The following is a 16,371-nucleotide window of genomic DNA, read 5'->3' on the forward strand; positions in this document are numbered from 1 at the left end:
CTTAAATTCAGACAAAACTGAAGTTATTGTAATTGGCCCAAAACACCTCAGAGATACACTATGTGATAATATACTGACTCTGGATGACATCACCTTGGCCTCCAGTGCTACAGTCAGAAACCTTGGTGTCATTTTTGACCAGGACTTGTCCTTTACTTCACATATAAAGCAAGTCTCTAGGACAGCCTTCTTCCACCTGCGCAATATTGCTAAAATCAGACCCATTCTGTGTCTAAAGGAAGCTGAAAAGCTAGTTCATGCATTTGTTACCTCAAGACTGGACTACTGTAACTCTTTATTGTCAGGATGTCCCAAAAATTCAGTAAAAAGCCTCCAATTGATCCAGAATGCGGCAGCACGAGTACTGACAGGAACTAGGAAACGAGATCACATCTCTCCCGTGTTAGTTTCTCTGCATTGGCTCCCTGTAAACTCCAGGATAGAATTTAAAATCCTCCTCCTCACCTACAAAGCCATTAATGGTCAGGCACCATCGTACCTTGGAGAGCTTATAGTTCCCTATTTTCCCAATAGGACACTTCGCTCTCTAAATGCAGGTCAACTTGTGGTTCCCAGAGTTTGTAAGAGTAGAATGGGGGGCAGAGCCTTCAGCTATCAGGCTCCTCTCCTGTGGAACCAGCTCCCAGTGTGGGTTTGGGAGGCAGACCCCCTCTCTACCTTTAAGATCAGGCTTCAAACTGTCCTGTTTAGTAAAGCTTATAGTTAGGGCTGGCTCAGGTATGTCCTGACCCATCCCTTAGTTATGCTGCTATAGAGCTAGACTGCTGGGGGATTCCCATGATGCACTGGGCTCTCTCTCACTCTCTCTCTCAACTACTTTATGCCATTAATTTTGTATTTTTTTCTCTCCCGTAGTTTGTGCTTCTCCTCTCTCTCCCTCTCTCTGTCCTCATTCTGCATCTCTGCCCCGGGAACAGCAGGATCCAGATCCACCACTACTCATCTTTACTATTAACCACTGTTATCTGTCATCATTATTGATAACACCATTACCTATACAGCTGTTCCTGGTCTTTCTCTCTCTCCCCCTCCCCCCCTTTTTTTTATCTCCTCCTAAACCCAACCGGTCGAGGCAGACCCCCCCACCCTGAGCCCGGTTCTGTTGGAGGTTTCTTCCTGTTAAAAGGGAGTTTTTCCTCCCCCCTGTCGCCAAGCGTTTGCTCTTTGTGGGAACTGTTGGGTTTTTCTCTGTAACAAAGTAAGGTCTTGACCTGACCCTGTAAAGTGCCTTGAGATAATGTATATTATGATTTGGCGCTATACAAATAAAATTGAATTGAATTGAATTGAATTGAATTGAACGTTAACCTCGCTAAAATTCAGCTTTTTCATCTGACAAATGTAAAACCAGAAGTGAAATGTCTCCTAAGATTAAATACAGTTTGGATTCTTCCATTTTTGAGCTTTAAAAATGAAAAATAAATTAAAACAATATAAAATCCTTTCTCGTAGGTATGGATAATGATAATGAGGATGACGATGACCCTCACCATCATGAGTTGTCGGCCATCAATGAGCTCCCAGAGCGGGAAAGATCAGACGACAAAGACAGCACCAGCGCCTACAACACCGGCGGGGAGAGCTGTCGAAGCACACCATTGGTCAGCACAGAGCAGATCCCGCCTCTCCATGAGGAGGAAGACGAAAGAGGCAGGCGACTAATATCTCCACCTCCTCTCCTCCCCCTCGGTCACCTCCCACCTCTGAATTCCCCTCTTACCCCGCGGCGTCACAGGCGGGACAGAGAGAGACGCCACTCGAACCTCAGCTGCTCTTTCTCCCCAAGTACTTACAGGAAGTATGAAACGGCCAATGGCAACGGGGTAAACGGCTCAAGCTCCACCCCCTCTACACCCTCCAAGTTCAGGTTTTTACTTCTATTAACACAGTTAGTTTAGACTTTGTAAAAATGCATGTGTGTTTTTCTGTTACGACAAAACATCCAGTGTTATTTAAATGTGTTTGCTGCCATCATCAGGTCTCTGACAAGAGAGGCGGGATTGTCTTCAAGAAGGGGTGTGGCTGATGGAGGGCGGGGCTCCAGAACAGGTACACAAAATGTTTTATGAGGAAGAAAATGCAATAAGGATGCAAACTATTAGCAACAGAACTCCAGAATAGTTCCTTAACTCTTTTTAATTTTTGACTATATTCATTACCATTGCAGGTGGAGCCACCAACAGGCCTGGAGGTGGAAGTGCAGAGTCCAGTCCCTATTTCACCAGACGACACCACAGCCACAACAAACCATTAGAGCGCTACCAGAGCTGTATGACCCTGCCCTCTGAGGGCCTGGTAGACCCTCTGGACCGAGTGAGGGACACAGCAAGGGCCGAGGGCGAGGAGAGAGGGCTGGGCACCGGCAGCAGTGGCCCGGCCAGCCCCCGGAGTGTGAACAGTGCCCCCTGCGGCCTGGAGGACCATCACACGGGTGCCTCACGGTTAGGTCTGGCCTTACCACTTGGGCTGACACACTCATCACCATCGGCCTCACCACAGCGCATGGAGTGGAAGGTAAATACTGTGATGATACTCATAAAGTCAACATGAAGGGTAGACTGCAAAAAAAATCAGCAATCTGAGTATTATATGTCATTTTTATTTTATTTTTTTATATGTCATTTTAAATTTTTTTTATTTATTACATTTCTTGTATGTCATTTTTATCTTATTTATATGTATTTTTTATTTTACTTATTTATATGTAATGTTAAGAGGTTAGTAAGACAAGAAAAGCGCTATAGCGCGGTGCTTGTCAAACCTTTTCACATCAAGGACCTAAACTGACAAATTAGACCGCGGACCTCAGTCTAGTAAGATTTTTTTGCTTTTATTTGTTTTATTACAGAAAGTGTTGGAAACCTATGACCAAAATATTCTCCCATTCTGTCATTGTGTTACTTATGGATGGAAATAAATTTTTCCCCTTTTTCTTGGGGGCCCTCGTAAACTCTCTCAAGGACCCCTGAGGGTCCCCGGATCCCACTATGAGAACCACTAGTTTAAAGGACCCCCTTCAACTGGGTCTGAGGAACAGAACAGAATCAAAGCCTTTTCCTAAATACAGCTTCAGGTAGAAACATGCTAGAAATCTGAGGCAAGAATCACATCAAGAACAAAGACTTCATGAAGCTAAATTAAGCCCCATGGGCTCAAAGGAAACACACCTCTGCCTGCTTCTAGTGTGACCTTTGACAAGATGATAGGCTATTGATTCGTCCTCTTTGTGTCCAGGTAAAGATCCGCAGTGATGGCACTCGCTACGTGGCCAAGCGGCCGGTCAGGGACCGTCTGCTGAAGGCCAGAGCCATGAAGATCAGGGAGGAACGCAGCGGCATGACGACCGACGACGACGCTGCCAGCGAGATGAAACAGGTAGAGTCTGCACAGAAATCAAGACGGAGTTCATTACAGGGGTCAAGAGAATAGAGGCACTAAACTGTCTAAACTAAGTATTTCTCATACAGCTCAACAAACTGCTCATTAAACCACGTGACTGTTCTCCAAACAGGGTCGATACTGGAGCAAAGAGGAGAGGAAGCAGCAGCTGCTGAGGGCCAGAGAATACAGACGAAGAAGAGAGTTCATGATGCAGAGCCGTCTGGACTACCTCCGAGGAGACAGGTTCTGATTTCACAAGATATTAGACGACTGAGGGTGAATCCTAAACACTGTCTAACTTCTCCATGCAGAATGGATAATGTACAGTGTTAACATAAAATATATTCAGGTTAAAGAAAACATTTTAATGTAGGTAGTCTTGATTATAATGTAGGTTTGGGTCATAAGAGGTTTGATAGAGATTATGAGGTTATTTGGACTCATATAAGCATTTTCTTTGCTTTTGAATAAAGGTTTCTTTGAGGTTTGTCTCAGCCAAGAGCTCAGAGTTTACCCATCTCTGTGTTCACCACGACGTCATGAGATAAAGACAAGATCAATGTCAACAACAAAATCCTCTTACCTCCTGCTGCTGATAAGATGCCGTTCAGTATGAAAATCCATAAAACATCCTGCTGACAAACTCCTTGTTGGTCCAAACCAATAATCCATCAGTCAAACAGTCACTTCAGCTTCTTTCATGAAAATCCCACAAGACTAAAAAAAACTGAGATTGTGTTTGTTAAACAATGTTCTTTTGATGGTTGAAACACTGAACCATTACAGTTATTAGCGTGATTCCCATCAGCTGTGAGCTCAGGGAAAACCTGGGAGTGTTGAGCTTAAAGGGCTGGTCCTCAAAACGAGGAATAACACACAGCTCTAATAACTCACATGTTGTATAGTAAAGTTCAGCAGGTGTGTTTCTGTTAACCTGCTGAGTGCCAAACTGAAATAGCAAGAAAAATCATACACTCGCATGAGGTGGTTTTTTTAGACAAAGCAATATTTCACAAAACTGAAATGGAAGCACTTTTTTATTGCATCAAGTCATGTCTGCACACACACACATCTGCAGCCCGAAGCATGAGAAATCCACAGTTCAGTGCTTAATAAATGTCTTTTTTCAAAATAAAACTGCACATTTTAGAGTGGCCTTTTATTGTGACCAGCCCAGGGCACAGCTGTGCAACCGCCCTGCTGTGTAATCAGCATCTGGATATGCCACACCTGTCGGGTGGATGGATGATCACTGCTCGCTCACAGATCTAAACACATTTATGAACCAGATTTAAGAGAAAGACGCCTTTTGTGCACTCTTTTATTTAGTCTTTTATTGCAACCAATGAAAAATGGGAGCAAAAACTAAAGTGTTGTGTTTATATCTTTGTTCAGTGTTTTATCTTGTGATCACAAGATTTTAAAATAATGTAATCTGTTAGGACTTTATAGGCTACGTACGAAAATATGTAAAACACGACAGGTATTCTCTGTTAAAATACACAGTATTACTAACTCAGTATTACTTTTGGTTTTATCCCCAGGGACCCTTCATTGTCAGCAGGGGGCACTGAAGACCACTGTTCCTCCCAGAGCGTGCAGCTTCACCCCGGACAGGACTCCCCCACCAACAACATCCTGTTACTGAGCCAGAAGAAGATCATGAAGAAGAGGAACCGGCGAATCCTGGACAACTGGATCACCATCCAGGAGCTGCTGGCCCATGGCTCGAGGTCGCCGGACGGAAAGAAAATATACAACCCTCTGCTTTCTGTGACCACGGTGTGATCTGAGCACAGAGAGGAGGAAGAAGAGGAAAGAGGAGGGAAGAACCTGACCATAGGAGAAAAAGACTTTGGAGAATTAGGAGAAATTTCAAACGTGAAACTTTTTGGTTTATGGCAAAGATCTGATCAAGACTGTTCCCTGAACTGTCTCTGATAGCGAGTGAAACGACAGAGGGGAGGAAGATGAAAATACGAAGAAGAAAAAGGAAGTGAGAGGATTGAATATATGGAAGAGGCCTGAAATTTCAGAAACCAGTTCTGAAAAGACAGTGATGAAAAGTTGAACAAGCGGCAACAGCTTCAAAAAAAATCTGGAAAAACCCTCTTTTTTTTTCACAGAAAAATTAACTGAAAGTTGAGTAACTTTATGACTTTTAAGGTTAGAAAATAAGAAAATGAAGAGTAAGAGAAAAAGGGTAAAAGAATGGATACTCAAAATAAGAGCGAATGCTTAACTCCAGTACTGGACTGGACCCTCATCAGGACATAGGTCTCACAACCAAACATCTCTGACAGTAGGTCCCCACTTGATATGAACCAGGTTGTTCAACCTCTGTCTTTTATGACGTCACTTCACACATTAACAGAGGAAACCGTTTGTTCTGGTTCTCAGCCCCTCAGCTCCGTGGTGGCTCGGCAGGTACAGAGACACGGGTTTGATCTCCTACTGAGTTCAGACAGATCCAAAGTTCTCAAAGGGAGAACGTGAGAAATTCACCTGGGCTAGAACAAACTGAGGTGAAGGAGTTAAATGTTTCAGCTTGAACAAAAAACTGTTAAACCCCTGGAGGGAAGCTAAGTTCTAACTACCTGAGCTGAACACACAGGTAGACTCAGACTACACATACACAATTGGTTGCTACCTAGCTTAAAGCTAACATACAAAGAGGGGTGGCCTGGTAGTCGAGTGGTTAGGGCGCGTACCATGTTGAGCGCAAGACGCTCTTAGCAGGCAGTGAGCCGGTTCGACTCCCGACCGGTCCGACTCTTTCCTGTATGTCATCCCCCCTCTCTCCACCCCCTTTCCTGTCAGTCTCCACTTACCTATAATAAAGGCATAAAAAGCCCAAAAAAATAATTAAAAAAAAAAAAGCTAACATACAAAGAGCTGGGAAAGAAACTTTGAACAAAGCACCAGGACCCACCAACCTGTTCACGGCTGCAAGTTCATTACCTGCAGAGTGGAATGTGACGGCACAGTTTCACGGCGTTGAGTACGGACACGTCGATACGGTGACGACCTTCGAGAGAAGAACTTTTCAATGTCACTTTCAGACTTTGGCTTCATGTCTGAGAATCTAAGTGACGTTAGTCTCTGAGGACAATAAATGGACAGAGATTTATGGTGCAGACGCATATTGATCAAATAATCATAAAATATTATTGATACACAGCTGAAGACCAAGACTCAATATTCAACCACAATGTATATTAAAGGAAAAATCCCTGTTTTATATCCTGACTGTCAGATCTCATTGATCTGTGTTTAATTTGATTGAGACTCCTGAGGAGGAAGGGGACTGGTCAATGACTGCGTATAAAGATGGACTACATGACAGCTCTACAAGGCAAAACATCTTGATCGCCCCCTGGTGGCTGGCTGCAGTATAGGTCATAAACCCCACCCCCCGCTGTGTCAGCAGGTGGGACATGGACCAAACAAAAAAGTCAAAGGACACTCAAAATAATTTTTTCCAACGGTGGTTTCTGTCATTTTAGGTTGTTTTTGTCTCTGAGGTTCAACTCTTCATTTAAGAAACGTTTGGTTTTAATTAGATATTTGCTATAAAACAGGACGGTGACGTCATAATTGACAGCTGTGATTGACTCGTAATAGGGTCGAGTGGGTGTATGGGCGGGACCTTGATACTGCGGCTCCACCCCCTGGTCACTACTGTGCAGACTGGAAGTGGAGACGTGTCGTCCATCTTTGAACACAGTCACTGGGGCTGGAAAAATTGTTTTTTAAATTGCTGATATTACGTCCATTAAATTGTGTTGCTTGTGGATTTTTTCCTTGGCAGCAGGATGGTTCACAGCATGGTCGGGCCTTCATACAGCAGGCCAGCTGTGTCTGGGACCATGATGTGTAAAATGAAATATTAATACTGAGTCTAATGAAATGCATGAATTAAGTATTGAACGTTGTGGTTTATTGGACATAATTCTTGAATCTAAAGTGATGTAGTGTACAAAGCCTTGTGCCGACATTTTTAGTAGTGAAAGATGTGAAAGTTAAGTAAATGAAATGAAGTGAAATGAGATGTGTGAAGTGCCGCCTGCTCTTTTCTGTGAGTGACATCACAAACCCAACTGTCTGAGAGCATTTGGCGGGAAAACATTTCCCTACATTTAAACACAAGGTACTTAACTTCTGCCTATAGGGGTCTCTCAGTCTAAACAATAACAAAGATGCCGTTGGGTAACTTCATTAAAAAATAGCGTGGGATCATGGGAGTTGTTGTCTTTACCACCATTACCATCAGCTTTTCACAGTTTGGATCCTTCGGTGTCAGTGGTTCAGGAGGTTTTTAGGAAAGGGCTGGGAGCTGAAACTGCTGCTAACCTTTGACCTTTGATCCCAGGATAAACTTTATTTCTTAAGGACTGTAGACCTGCCACCAACAACACTAACATCATACACAGATGAGTGTGAGTGGTAGTGATTTGATTTTACAGATGAGGAGAGCAGGCTACTGCATCTGTCATCGTTTCATATCCAGCCAGAGTAACAGCAATGATCCAAATCCCTCCTCCACTGGGCTAATAAGAGAGAGAGAGAGAGAGAGAGAGAGAGAGAGAGAGAGAGAGAGGAGGTAATAGGCTGAGTGCAGGGTTTTAGAGCAAAAGAAGGAAAGAAATGTGCGCTGGTTCAGCACAGTGAGTAACAAGTTCAGCCATGAAGGAAGGAAGGAAGGGGGAGGGTCAGCAGGAAGGAGGTAATAAAGGAGATATGAGAGGACTGAGCTGAAAGAAAAGAAGAGAAGGAAATGACAGAACTCTTCATGCCACAGAAGAGGACATTTAAAGAAAAGGGAGGGATGAATGAAAATCATGGAAATGTACAAATAAGAGAATCAAAGAGTTTGGAGGAGATGGTCTGAAAAACTATGGAGAGAAATAAGGGGAAAGGTAAACAGACAGCAGTAGTAACAGCAGACAGGCAGCTCGTTAACCCTCTGTCTCCATGGTGACGAGACTAATCAATCACATCTGACAGTCCCAGAACAGATGCTCATCCTGCAGAGCGATGGACGAACCAGACTGAGCCTGTCCAACGGTTATTACAGACACAGAGGAAGGTTAGAGAGACATGCACTGCAAACAGCAGAGAGAGAGAGGGAGAGAGAGAGAGAGGGAGAGAGAGACACTGTCTGACTGTCTTGTTGGGAGTAGGGATGTCACGATTCCAATACCACTGAAATTTCATGATTCTCGATACCAAATTCAAAACCTCAGCAATAAAAAAAAAAACACAAAACAACAGAAGCTGCACAGACTGTGCAAACACACATGCACACACACACACACACACACACACCTCCATATTAGCTGTGTCCCAGTTATTTCAGGGGCAGCATTGTTCTTTTTTTTATTCAGTGCCTCTTTATTGGACTTTATTTATAAATTTTTTTCAATCTTTTTTCAAATGAAAATATTTCATCAGAATAATTCAGATGTTTAAACAATTATAAGAATGTAAGTAAGTAACAAGTATGGACATTAAATAGCTCTGGTCACTGAAACTGGTCCCTAATGATCAAATACTAAAAAATAAAAACCACCAGGCATGAGGTGATTCTGTCACTGCACCATTTTAAGAAAAGAAGCCTTTTTTTTAATAAGGGGGAAACTATGAGAGAAAAGAAACATGAGTAATGAAGAACAATCTACACTTACAGACGGGAGAAGACAAGCAGGGCAGACATCAGGAGAAAGACAAGAAGAGAAGAGTTGAAAGATGAGGAACATGTCGGCTACAGGATGACAGCCTCCCTGTGGTACATCACTACAGATACAGAGCAGGATAAGACTATTATTTATTTCCAGCCTGACTTTTGTTCATCATATTATAAGGAGCTGGGATGAATCCTCCATATATATATATATATATATATATATATATATATATATATATATATATATATATATATATGTAAAATGACAAATTAAAATGAATGAAAGTGGAGGACCAGCTGTGTTTAAGAGGTCTGGTGTAAATCTGTGGTCAATAGTGACGTCTGCTGGTCAGATGAGGAACAACCTGCAAGCAGCTCTCTCTCTCTCTCTCTCTCTCTCTCTCTCTCTCTCTCTCTCTCTCTCTCTCTCTCTCTCTCTCTCTCTCTCTCTCTCTCTCTCTCACACACACACACACACACACACACACACACACACACACTTCATGTAAAAGTGTTTGGACAGCAATGGCCTCTGTTTCTCAGTCACTTACTTCTTCTTCTTACTTCAAGTACATTTTGTACTTTTACATAAGTACAACTATGAACACATCACCCTTTATCTAAAGTTACAATATTTATAATATTTACAATAGTTATAATATTTAACTTTTCCACATTAAAATGTCACAAATGACTAGACCTATCTGACCTATGAAGAAATGGCAAAAAAGCAAAGCTCCTGCATGTGTATCTTCATGTTTTGTTGACACAGGAGGAAAACAACAGGGAAGTGACGGTCAACCAGAGAGAGAAACAGCTGTTTCTGACAAACCCAGAGAAAGGAAAACAAGAAAATAATCACTTGCTGCTCAGGGCTGAAAATTCACAGCCCCTTGTGGTTGAAATGAGTATTACAATAACACAAACACAAAAGTCAACTCAATAAAGTGTCATTTCTGAATATAGGATGTGTTTTAAGTGTAGAGCCTCAATCCAGCAGGAGTCAGGTGCAAAGGGGAGACATCCACTTGAGTAACAATTCCTAGCGAGCTAACAGCTAAAGTTATCCTGTGAGTTGTAAACAGGAAGCTTCTTCCTTTATATACAAACCTGAGTCAATTCTTCGATGTGCAAAAAACTGATGGCGTTCAGTTCAGAGTATCCTGTCCAGAGAACTACATCACAGGCACCTAACAGATGGTTAGGTTGTTTGGAATTAATTTTGTAATTAATGCAGTTTGGTCCAGTCATGTTTTCACTGTGATGGGACCACACACACACTCACAGGGTGAAATCAATATCAGCTGCCACTGATGAGGAGGGGTGGAGAGCAGAGCTGTGGGTGTAGTGTTTGGAGGAGGGACTCCATCATTGAGAGAAGTGAGAAGATCCTTATTTACCAGTGAAGACAGACGAGAGGCAGCGGTCAACTCTCAGAGCCTCAACATGAAAGTCTGTCACACTTTGATCTGCTGCTTCTTCCTCTGTGAGTACAGCCACTTTCTCTCTTCCTTGTTGTTATGTCATTGAAAAGTTTGGATAAATTGACTCACATGACCTTAAATTATTTCCTCATTTACTGTGAAAGCTGCAGTTTTACTGACTGAAGTTAAGTTCAGTCAGTTGTTGTGATAAATGGGAAGTGAGTGAAACAAGATGATGATAAAAGTTCCTGGTTCCTGGCTGAAATCTTGACCTTTTAATAAAACAGACGTGAAGGTTCATCTCCACTGTATTTTATGTTCCATATTTTGTCTTGCTCACCTTTCTTAATGCTGATTTCACAATTTCATTTGGCCCTTTTTGTCATCGGGCTCCGACTGTTTTGTCATATGTTGTGCTGTTGCGAAGTTTTGTGTCTTAGTTACAGAAAGTTTCTATTCTTCAGTAAATTAACCCTATAATGCCAAATGAATCAAATTTGATACAAGCATTTCTGAGACCTATTGCATCACCTTATGGTAAAAACTTCACTCAAAACCCTCTTGTATCCAATCTGATACTTGTCTTCCAACCCCTGGTGGATATCTTCATCACTACAACAATTCAAACACAGTACATGGAACAATCCAAGTTGGCCACCTTCAGATAGTTCCCAACTCACTGGATCCAGGTAAAGAAAATTGTGATTTTTACGATTTTCCAGTGACATTTTCTTTGAAATTTTTAGTAATATTCTAACATGAACACTTAATCTGTTGAAGCAAGTTATAATTAGATAATTTTTTGCATTTTAGTATGTAGTAAAATCATGTATAAAATTTGGAAAAACCTATATGCAAATAATTTTTTGTAATTTTTTTTTCAAATTTTGTGAAAGGGCCAAATAAAAGGTTCCAGATTCAAGAAATCAGAATTTTCTGCCCATTATTTCTGGGGTCAGGCATTACAGGGTTAAAGTGAATATTGACATTAAACCTTTGTAGGAGGTTCACATGGATATAATTATTGTTATGTCAACAGTTTCTTTTTTTTTATGACTCACTGGTGTATGAAAAGAGAAAAAAGGAAGAAAGGATGGAGGAGAGAGAAAAGACAAAAGGATAACAGCAAAACTAAAACACATTAAAGGTCCCACAGTTTACACTTTCACTGTGAAGTGTTGATCTCCATAAGATATATTTGTGGTTTCAGAGCCAAAAACCATCTCAGTGTCGTTTTACATCTCCTCTCTCAGGCTCTAGTAACAACAGGTCAGTCAGCCAATCAGAAGAGAGGATCTGAGCCTCAATTGATTGATTCAGACCTTTATTTATACAGTAAACTCTGTACGGTAAGTACAGAGTATAACTTTTGATTGTTCATCTGTTCAGCAGCTCTGCAGGATGGAAACACTGCTCTCATCAGTACACAGCTCCCGGTCTATCTCGGCGCTGAAGGAGGAGATGTCACAGTTCAATGCCCCTTTACTTTTCTTGGAGAAGAGAGGTTCTTCTGTAGAGAAGAATGTGGAAGAGACGACGTTGTCATTGAAACAACAGATGTCACGGCTCAGAGAGGCAGATATAGTCTCCAATATACACAACATTTCTCTTCAACACTGTATGTGACCATCAGACAACTGAGCAAGTCTGACGAGGGACAGTACAGGTGTGGTTTGCGCAGCAATTCCTTTCAAAAGACATACATGTTTGACCTCATTGTCATGGATGGTGAGTGTTTTCTAAAAGTCATAGAAATGTTATTCATTGTTTCCTGACAACAGTTTGCTGATATTTAGAGAATGAGAAATACTTTTTGTTCATAGTAAACTCTTTTTGTTTCTGGGAACACCACAATAAAAGTCAAACCCACACAGTCATGTTGGCGATCACAGCCCCAGGCGTCACTCAGGTTATCCAGTGTTTTGGCTGGTAACTCTGGTGGGAACAGTCAGACCTGAGGGAGGCATTAGTGGAGACATAAGTTTAAACTGATCTATAATATTAAATCCAGACTGTGTGGACAACCCCCACTTCCACAGATATCACCAAGGCACCAAACCGGGGTAGTTGAGGAAATAACCTGCCGACATGGAAAGAAGAGCCCTCCATGTCAAACTGTCCCTTCCTTTACACTTTCTGTCACAGTGCAGAGCTGCTCTGACACGTTTGGCAGCCCTATGCCTCTAAAAAGGAAATGACTCTGCTAAACTTGCTGATTTCTGGAGGCAGGACGGGGTTGTAACTTCTACTCTCTGCAACATTTTTGTGAATGAAAGAGAGCAGAGAACAGGGAATCATAAAATAACAACGTTAAGGTTGCACCTCCTCATGAACAGGTGGAATTCATGAGGTTGAAACAAGCGATTTACAAGTTACAGGTCCAGTTAAGGGAGCAGGTGACTCAGCCATGGAACACCACTCTGAGCAAACTGTAGAGGAAAAAGTAAGAGACGGTTTTGAATGATGCAGTCACACCAAAGTCCACACGCCGACATTTACTGTGGCCATAACTTACTTAATTTAACCTCAGTCATTCTCACTACAGCCAAACAGCATCTCTTCCTCTGTGCTGCTTGTATTATTTCACCTGCAGTGATAAAACAAGAATATAAACAAACTGTTGATATGAAAGTGAAACCATCTCACCCACAGACTGTCTACAAACCTGGACGTAGAATCTGGGTCTGAACAGTGAAGCCGATGCTGAAGAGCCTTAAACCTTCATCCTGTCTACTGACCATCAGGGGGCGACTCCACTGGTTGGAAACAGAGTCTGATTGTATTGAAGTCTATGGGAAAAAGTCTCGACTTCTCTCTGATTTATTACCTCAGTAAACGTTTTCCTGATGAGTTTATGTCTCAGTCTCTAGTTTCAAATCTTCTTCAACACAACATGATGTTCATTTTTTTAAATTATGCTCCATTTAGAGGAAATAGACCATAAAGCACCGGATGCATTTGGGTGGGGCTACTGTGTGATTGACAGACTGTACCTGACAATCAGGATAGAGGACAGAGCAGGTTCGATCCACCCCTCACTCCTCCTCAGCTCCACCTTCTCAACCAAATATGGTTTCTTCAAAAAAGTGCAAACTTGATGTTTAAAACCAGCAGTTCACAAACTGACGGGTGACATCATGGTGGGTCGGCACTTGGTCTCACCCCGTCTCTCAAACCCACTAGACAGCTCGTCGTAGGTCGGAGTTAAATCAGATTGAGGACCTGCAGATCCTCATTAAGACAGCTGTCGCTAGATGTGTTTCCATCAACCTGCTTAACGTGCAATTTGAAATAGTGAAATTAAAAAACAAGTAATGGAAACAAATTCACATTCAAGTCGTGGCTCCTGCTGTATCAGGCCCCATGGAGCCAGATCCAACCAAGAGGCAGACCTGCTGGAAATCTATCGCCACTTTTAAGCCCCACATTATCTCAGATTAAGGCATTATTACTCCAGGTCCATTTAGTCTTTTGCTAATTTAGACTCTTGATGAAAATAGGTTAATGCTGCAAATTGACCTGAAATGTGAAAAACTGAAATTTTATTTCTTCAAATTTTCTCAAACAGCCTAATAAGTTAATGAACATTTAACTACTTTATTTATATATTTTGTGTTTATTATATTTTTTGTGTCATTAAGTTCCTGTTTCTTTGTGTTTTCATTGTTCAGAGCGTCATTTGCTTCAAAACCAAACTGAACTCTCAAAGACCAACAACCTGCGTGAGCAGGTGACCGAGACGACCGCCGCTGCAAGTTCTGGTACAGGGCACCTTTAACCTCAGTGTTCCTCCTCCAGGGGCAGGAAAGTGTCAGGGATAATTTAACACTAAAGGATTATTCTGCCACCTGCTATAAACAGTTTACCCTTCTACCAGACGAATCATGTTTTTCCCTCAGATGTTTTAAATACTAGAGTTCCCATGAGCCACAGCTGTGTCATGTTGTGGCTGTTCTCTGGCTGAACCCCAGTCAGATTATCAACATTCAAGGGTGTGGTGAGGAATAAACTATTCACCATGCACACCTGTAATTTAACTCATATTTCCAGACCACCAGGATATTACATCCACCTGCTGCTTAACATCATACTAATACAATCTAATACATCCATGGTGCCATCTAATATCACTGCGCTGGATGTTCGTCTGATGCTGCATTGATCAGAACCACAAAACTGGGACTCAGTAGCAAGACTCAGGATGTAGGTAAAAGCAAAGTCGTTATTGCAAAAAAATAGATTAATTACACAAAAGCTCAGTCCAGGGAAAGCCACCAAATCCAAAGGGCAAGAAAAAAACCTGAGGTCAGAACAGACACGAAGAATGATGGACCGCTTGTTCAGTGCAGAGACAAACTGGCACAGAGCACAGGGAGCACGCAGACTAAAGGGGGAAGACTACGAGGCACAGGTGCAACACATTAGGGCGGGGTCGACAATCACAGAAGCGGGAAACCACACAAGGGCAGGAAGAGTAAATCTGGAACGAGAGGGAAAGGTTAGACATTTAAAATAAAACAGGGAATAACAGAAATAGACAAGAAATGCAGACATAACCTGAGGGATCAGGACGAGACGTGACAGCCTCATGTTCTCAACATGATCAAACTGTTCATCAAGTCGGTCCAACGTCTGATCACAGCTGACTGACTGTTGAGAGGAACAGTGGAACCTTCGAAACAAGCCGCAACTTAACCGAGCGGCGTGCACGTCACATCAGCGCTCGGGTACTTGATAAATCTGCTCATCCCTGCTCATCTGTGCCATTCTGCCCCCGTTTCCCGCCTCTCTCCCACCTGTCTCAGTCCCTTGACTCCCCACAACCACCTGCTCACCTGTCCTCCATTCCCAATCACCTGACCCCCCCTGCTCACAGACACAGCTGTTCCTAATTCCCTCAGTAGGTCCTCTGCATGTGCGCTGGTTCACTTCCAGCTACCTGCTGCTGTTGTCTGTTGTCTCATCTTTCCTGCCTGTTTCCTGCTCCTTTTGCTTTGTGTTTTGGTGCCTGCTCACTTGTGAGACTTTGTTGTCATCACTATAAGCTTTAATTAAAGTTTCCTCACTGCCCTGTGCTGATAGATGGACCTGTCCACTGCAGGTCAGGCGACTTGTTAAACCAGTTTATTTCTACAGGGCCTTAAACTGTGACAGCATGAGGAGTAAAAGTGTCATGTGACCTGCAGTTTTAGCTGCATATGTCAAAGCATATGTTTACTTAAAAACATGGATGTATCTGTACAATGACCTATAGTGAACATGAATGAGGTGTCTGGTTCCAGCGTCTCTGGTTCTAACCAGGATGCATCAGTAAACAAGCTTTTTCTTCTCTTCACCGTCTCCCAGATGTGCTGCTTTATTTGGTCGTGATTCTTGTCGTCGTTGTTACCATCTTGGGGCTGGTTATGATGTTGATCTGCAATGAGAGGAACACCAAACCACATGGTGAGGCAACAGGAAAACTTACACAATCACACAAACAACTGAAAAACGTAAACTTCCCATTTCTTATTTCTTCAAATAACCAGTGGAAAATTCCTTTCAAACTGGCCTCTGCTCTACAACGTACTCACAGTAGTTACATCACTGTAGAAACTTAAAGCATTGTCAGCCATGCTAGGAGTGTGGGGACAGCAGTGTCGTTTGGTCCAGACGGAAATATCTCAACAACAGTTTTTCCCTCTGTTCCTGTTTTGTGTTGCTTTAACCCCATAAGAGTTGACCTGCATGTTCAGTCACTACTTATTCTAATACTAAAAATATAATTCTTTGTTCCACAGATATGAAGACCACAGTTCCCTCAAACCGCACAAATACGGAGTTGGCATTCACGGTGGGTTTACCCCTCTTCCAATGTCT

The 16,371-nt window shown here is 42.3% G+C and overlaps 1 protein-coding gene and 2 long non-coding RNA genes across 5 annotated transcripts in view; 2 read left to right on the plus strand and 1 right to left on the minus strand.

Moving 5' to 3' along the window:
* The window catches only part of LOC139606557 (PDZ domain-containing protein 4-like), a 50,899-nt gene extending 44,656 nt beyond the window's left edge, over nucleotides 1-6,243 (plus strand). For both annotated transcript variants that reach the window (XM_071458808.1, XM_071458809.1), the window contains 6 exons: nucleotides 1,474-1,888; nucleotides 2,000-2,070; nucleotides 2,189-2,535; nucleotides 3,256-3,396; nucleotides 3,533-3,645; nucleotides 4,947-6,243. In XM_071458808.1, coding sequence (XP_071314909.1) covers nucleotides 1,474-1,888; nucleotides 2,000-2,070; nucleotides 2,189-2,535; nucleotides 3,256-3,396; nucleotides 3,533-3,645; nucleotides 4,947-5,190 — 1,331 coding nt within the window. In that variant the 3' untranslated portion in view covers nucleotides 5,191-6,243. The remainder of the gene's footprint in view (nucleotides 1-1,473; nucleotides 1,889-1,999; nucleotides 2,071-2,188; nucleotides 2,536-3,255; nucleotides 3,397-3,532; nucleotides 3,646-4,946) is intronic.
* Nucleotides 6,244-11,886: 5,643 nt separating this feature from the next.
* LOC139606568 (uncharacterized) lies at nucleotides 11,887-14,869 on the minus strand. 2 transcript variants are annotated; one of them, XR_011684656.1, is made up of 5 exons: nucleotides 14,761-14,869; nucleotides 13,178-13,268; nucleotides 13,028-13,099; nucleotides 12,383-12,466; nucleotides 11,887-12,022 (listed from the first exon to the last, which is right to left on the minus strand). It is a non-coding gene; the product is annotated as an uncharacterized lncRNA (long non-coding RNA). The 2 variants fall into 2 exon arrangements; XR_011684655.1 differs by lacking the exon at nucleotides 14,761-14,869 and having other exon boundaries at nucleotides 13,178-13,458.
* Nucleotides 14,870-15,419: 550 nt separating this feature from the next.
* On the plus strand, nucleotides 15,420-16,331 carry LOC139606567 (uncharacterized). The gene is made up of 3 exons (XR_011684654.1): nucleotides 15,420-15,613; nucleotides 15,859-15,957; nucleotides 16,293-16,331. It is a non-coding gene; the product is annotated as an uncharacterized lncRNA (long non-coding RNA).
* The last annotated feature ends 40 nt before the right edge of the window (nucleotides 16,332-16,371 follow it).

Source organism: Trachinotus anak, unplaced genomic scaffold, assembly GCF_046630095.1.
Source record: "Trachinotus anak isolate AG129_WGS33_773 ecotype Australia unplaced genomic scaffold, CSIRO_AGI_Tana_v1 ptg000022l, whole genome shotgun sequence".
Lineage (NCBI taxonomy): Eukaryota > Metazoa > Chordata > Actinopteri > Carangiformes > Carangidae > Trachinotus > Trachinotus anak.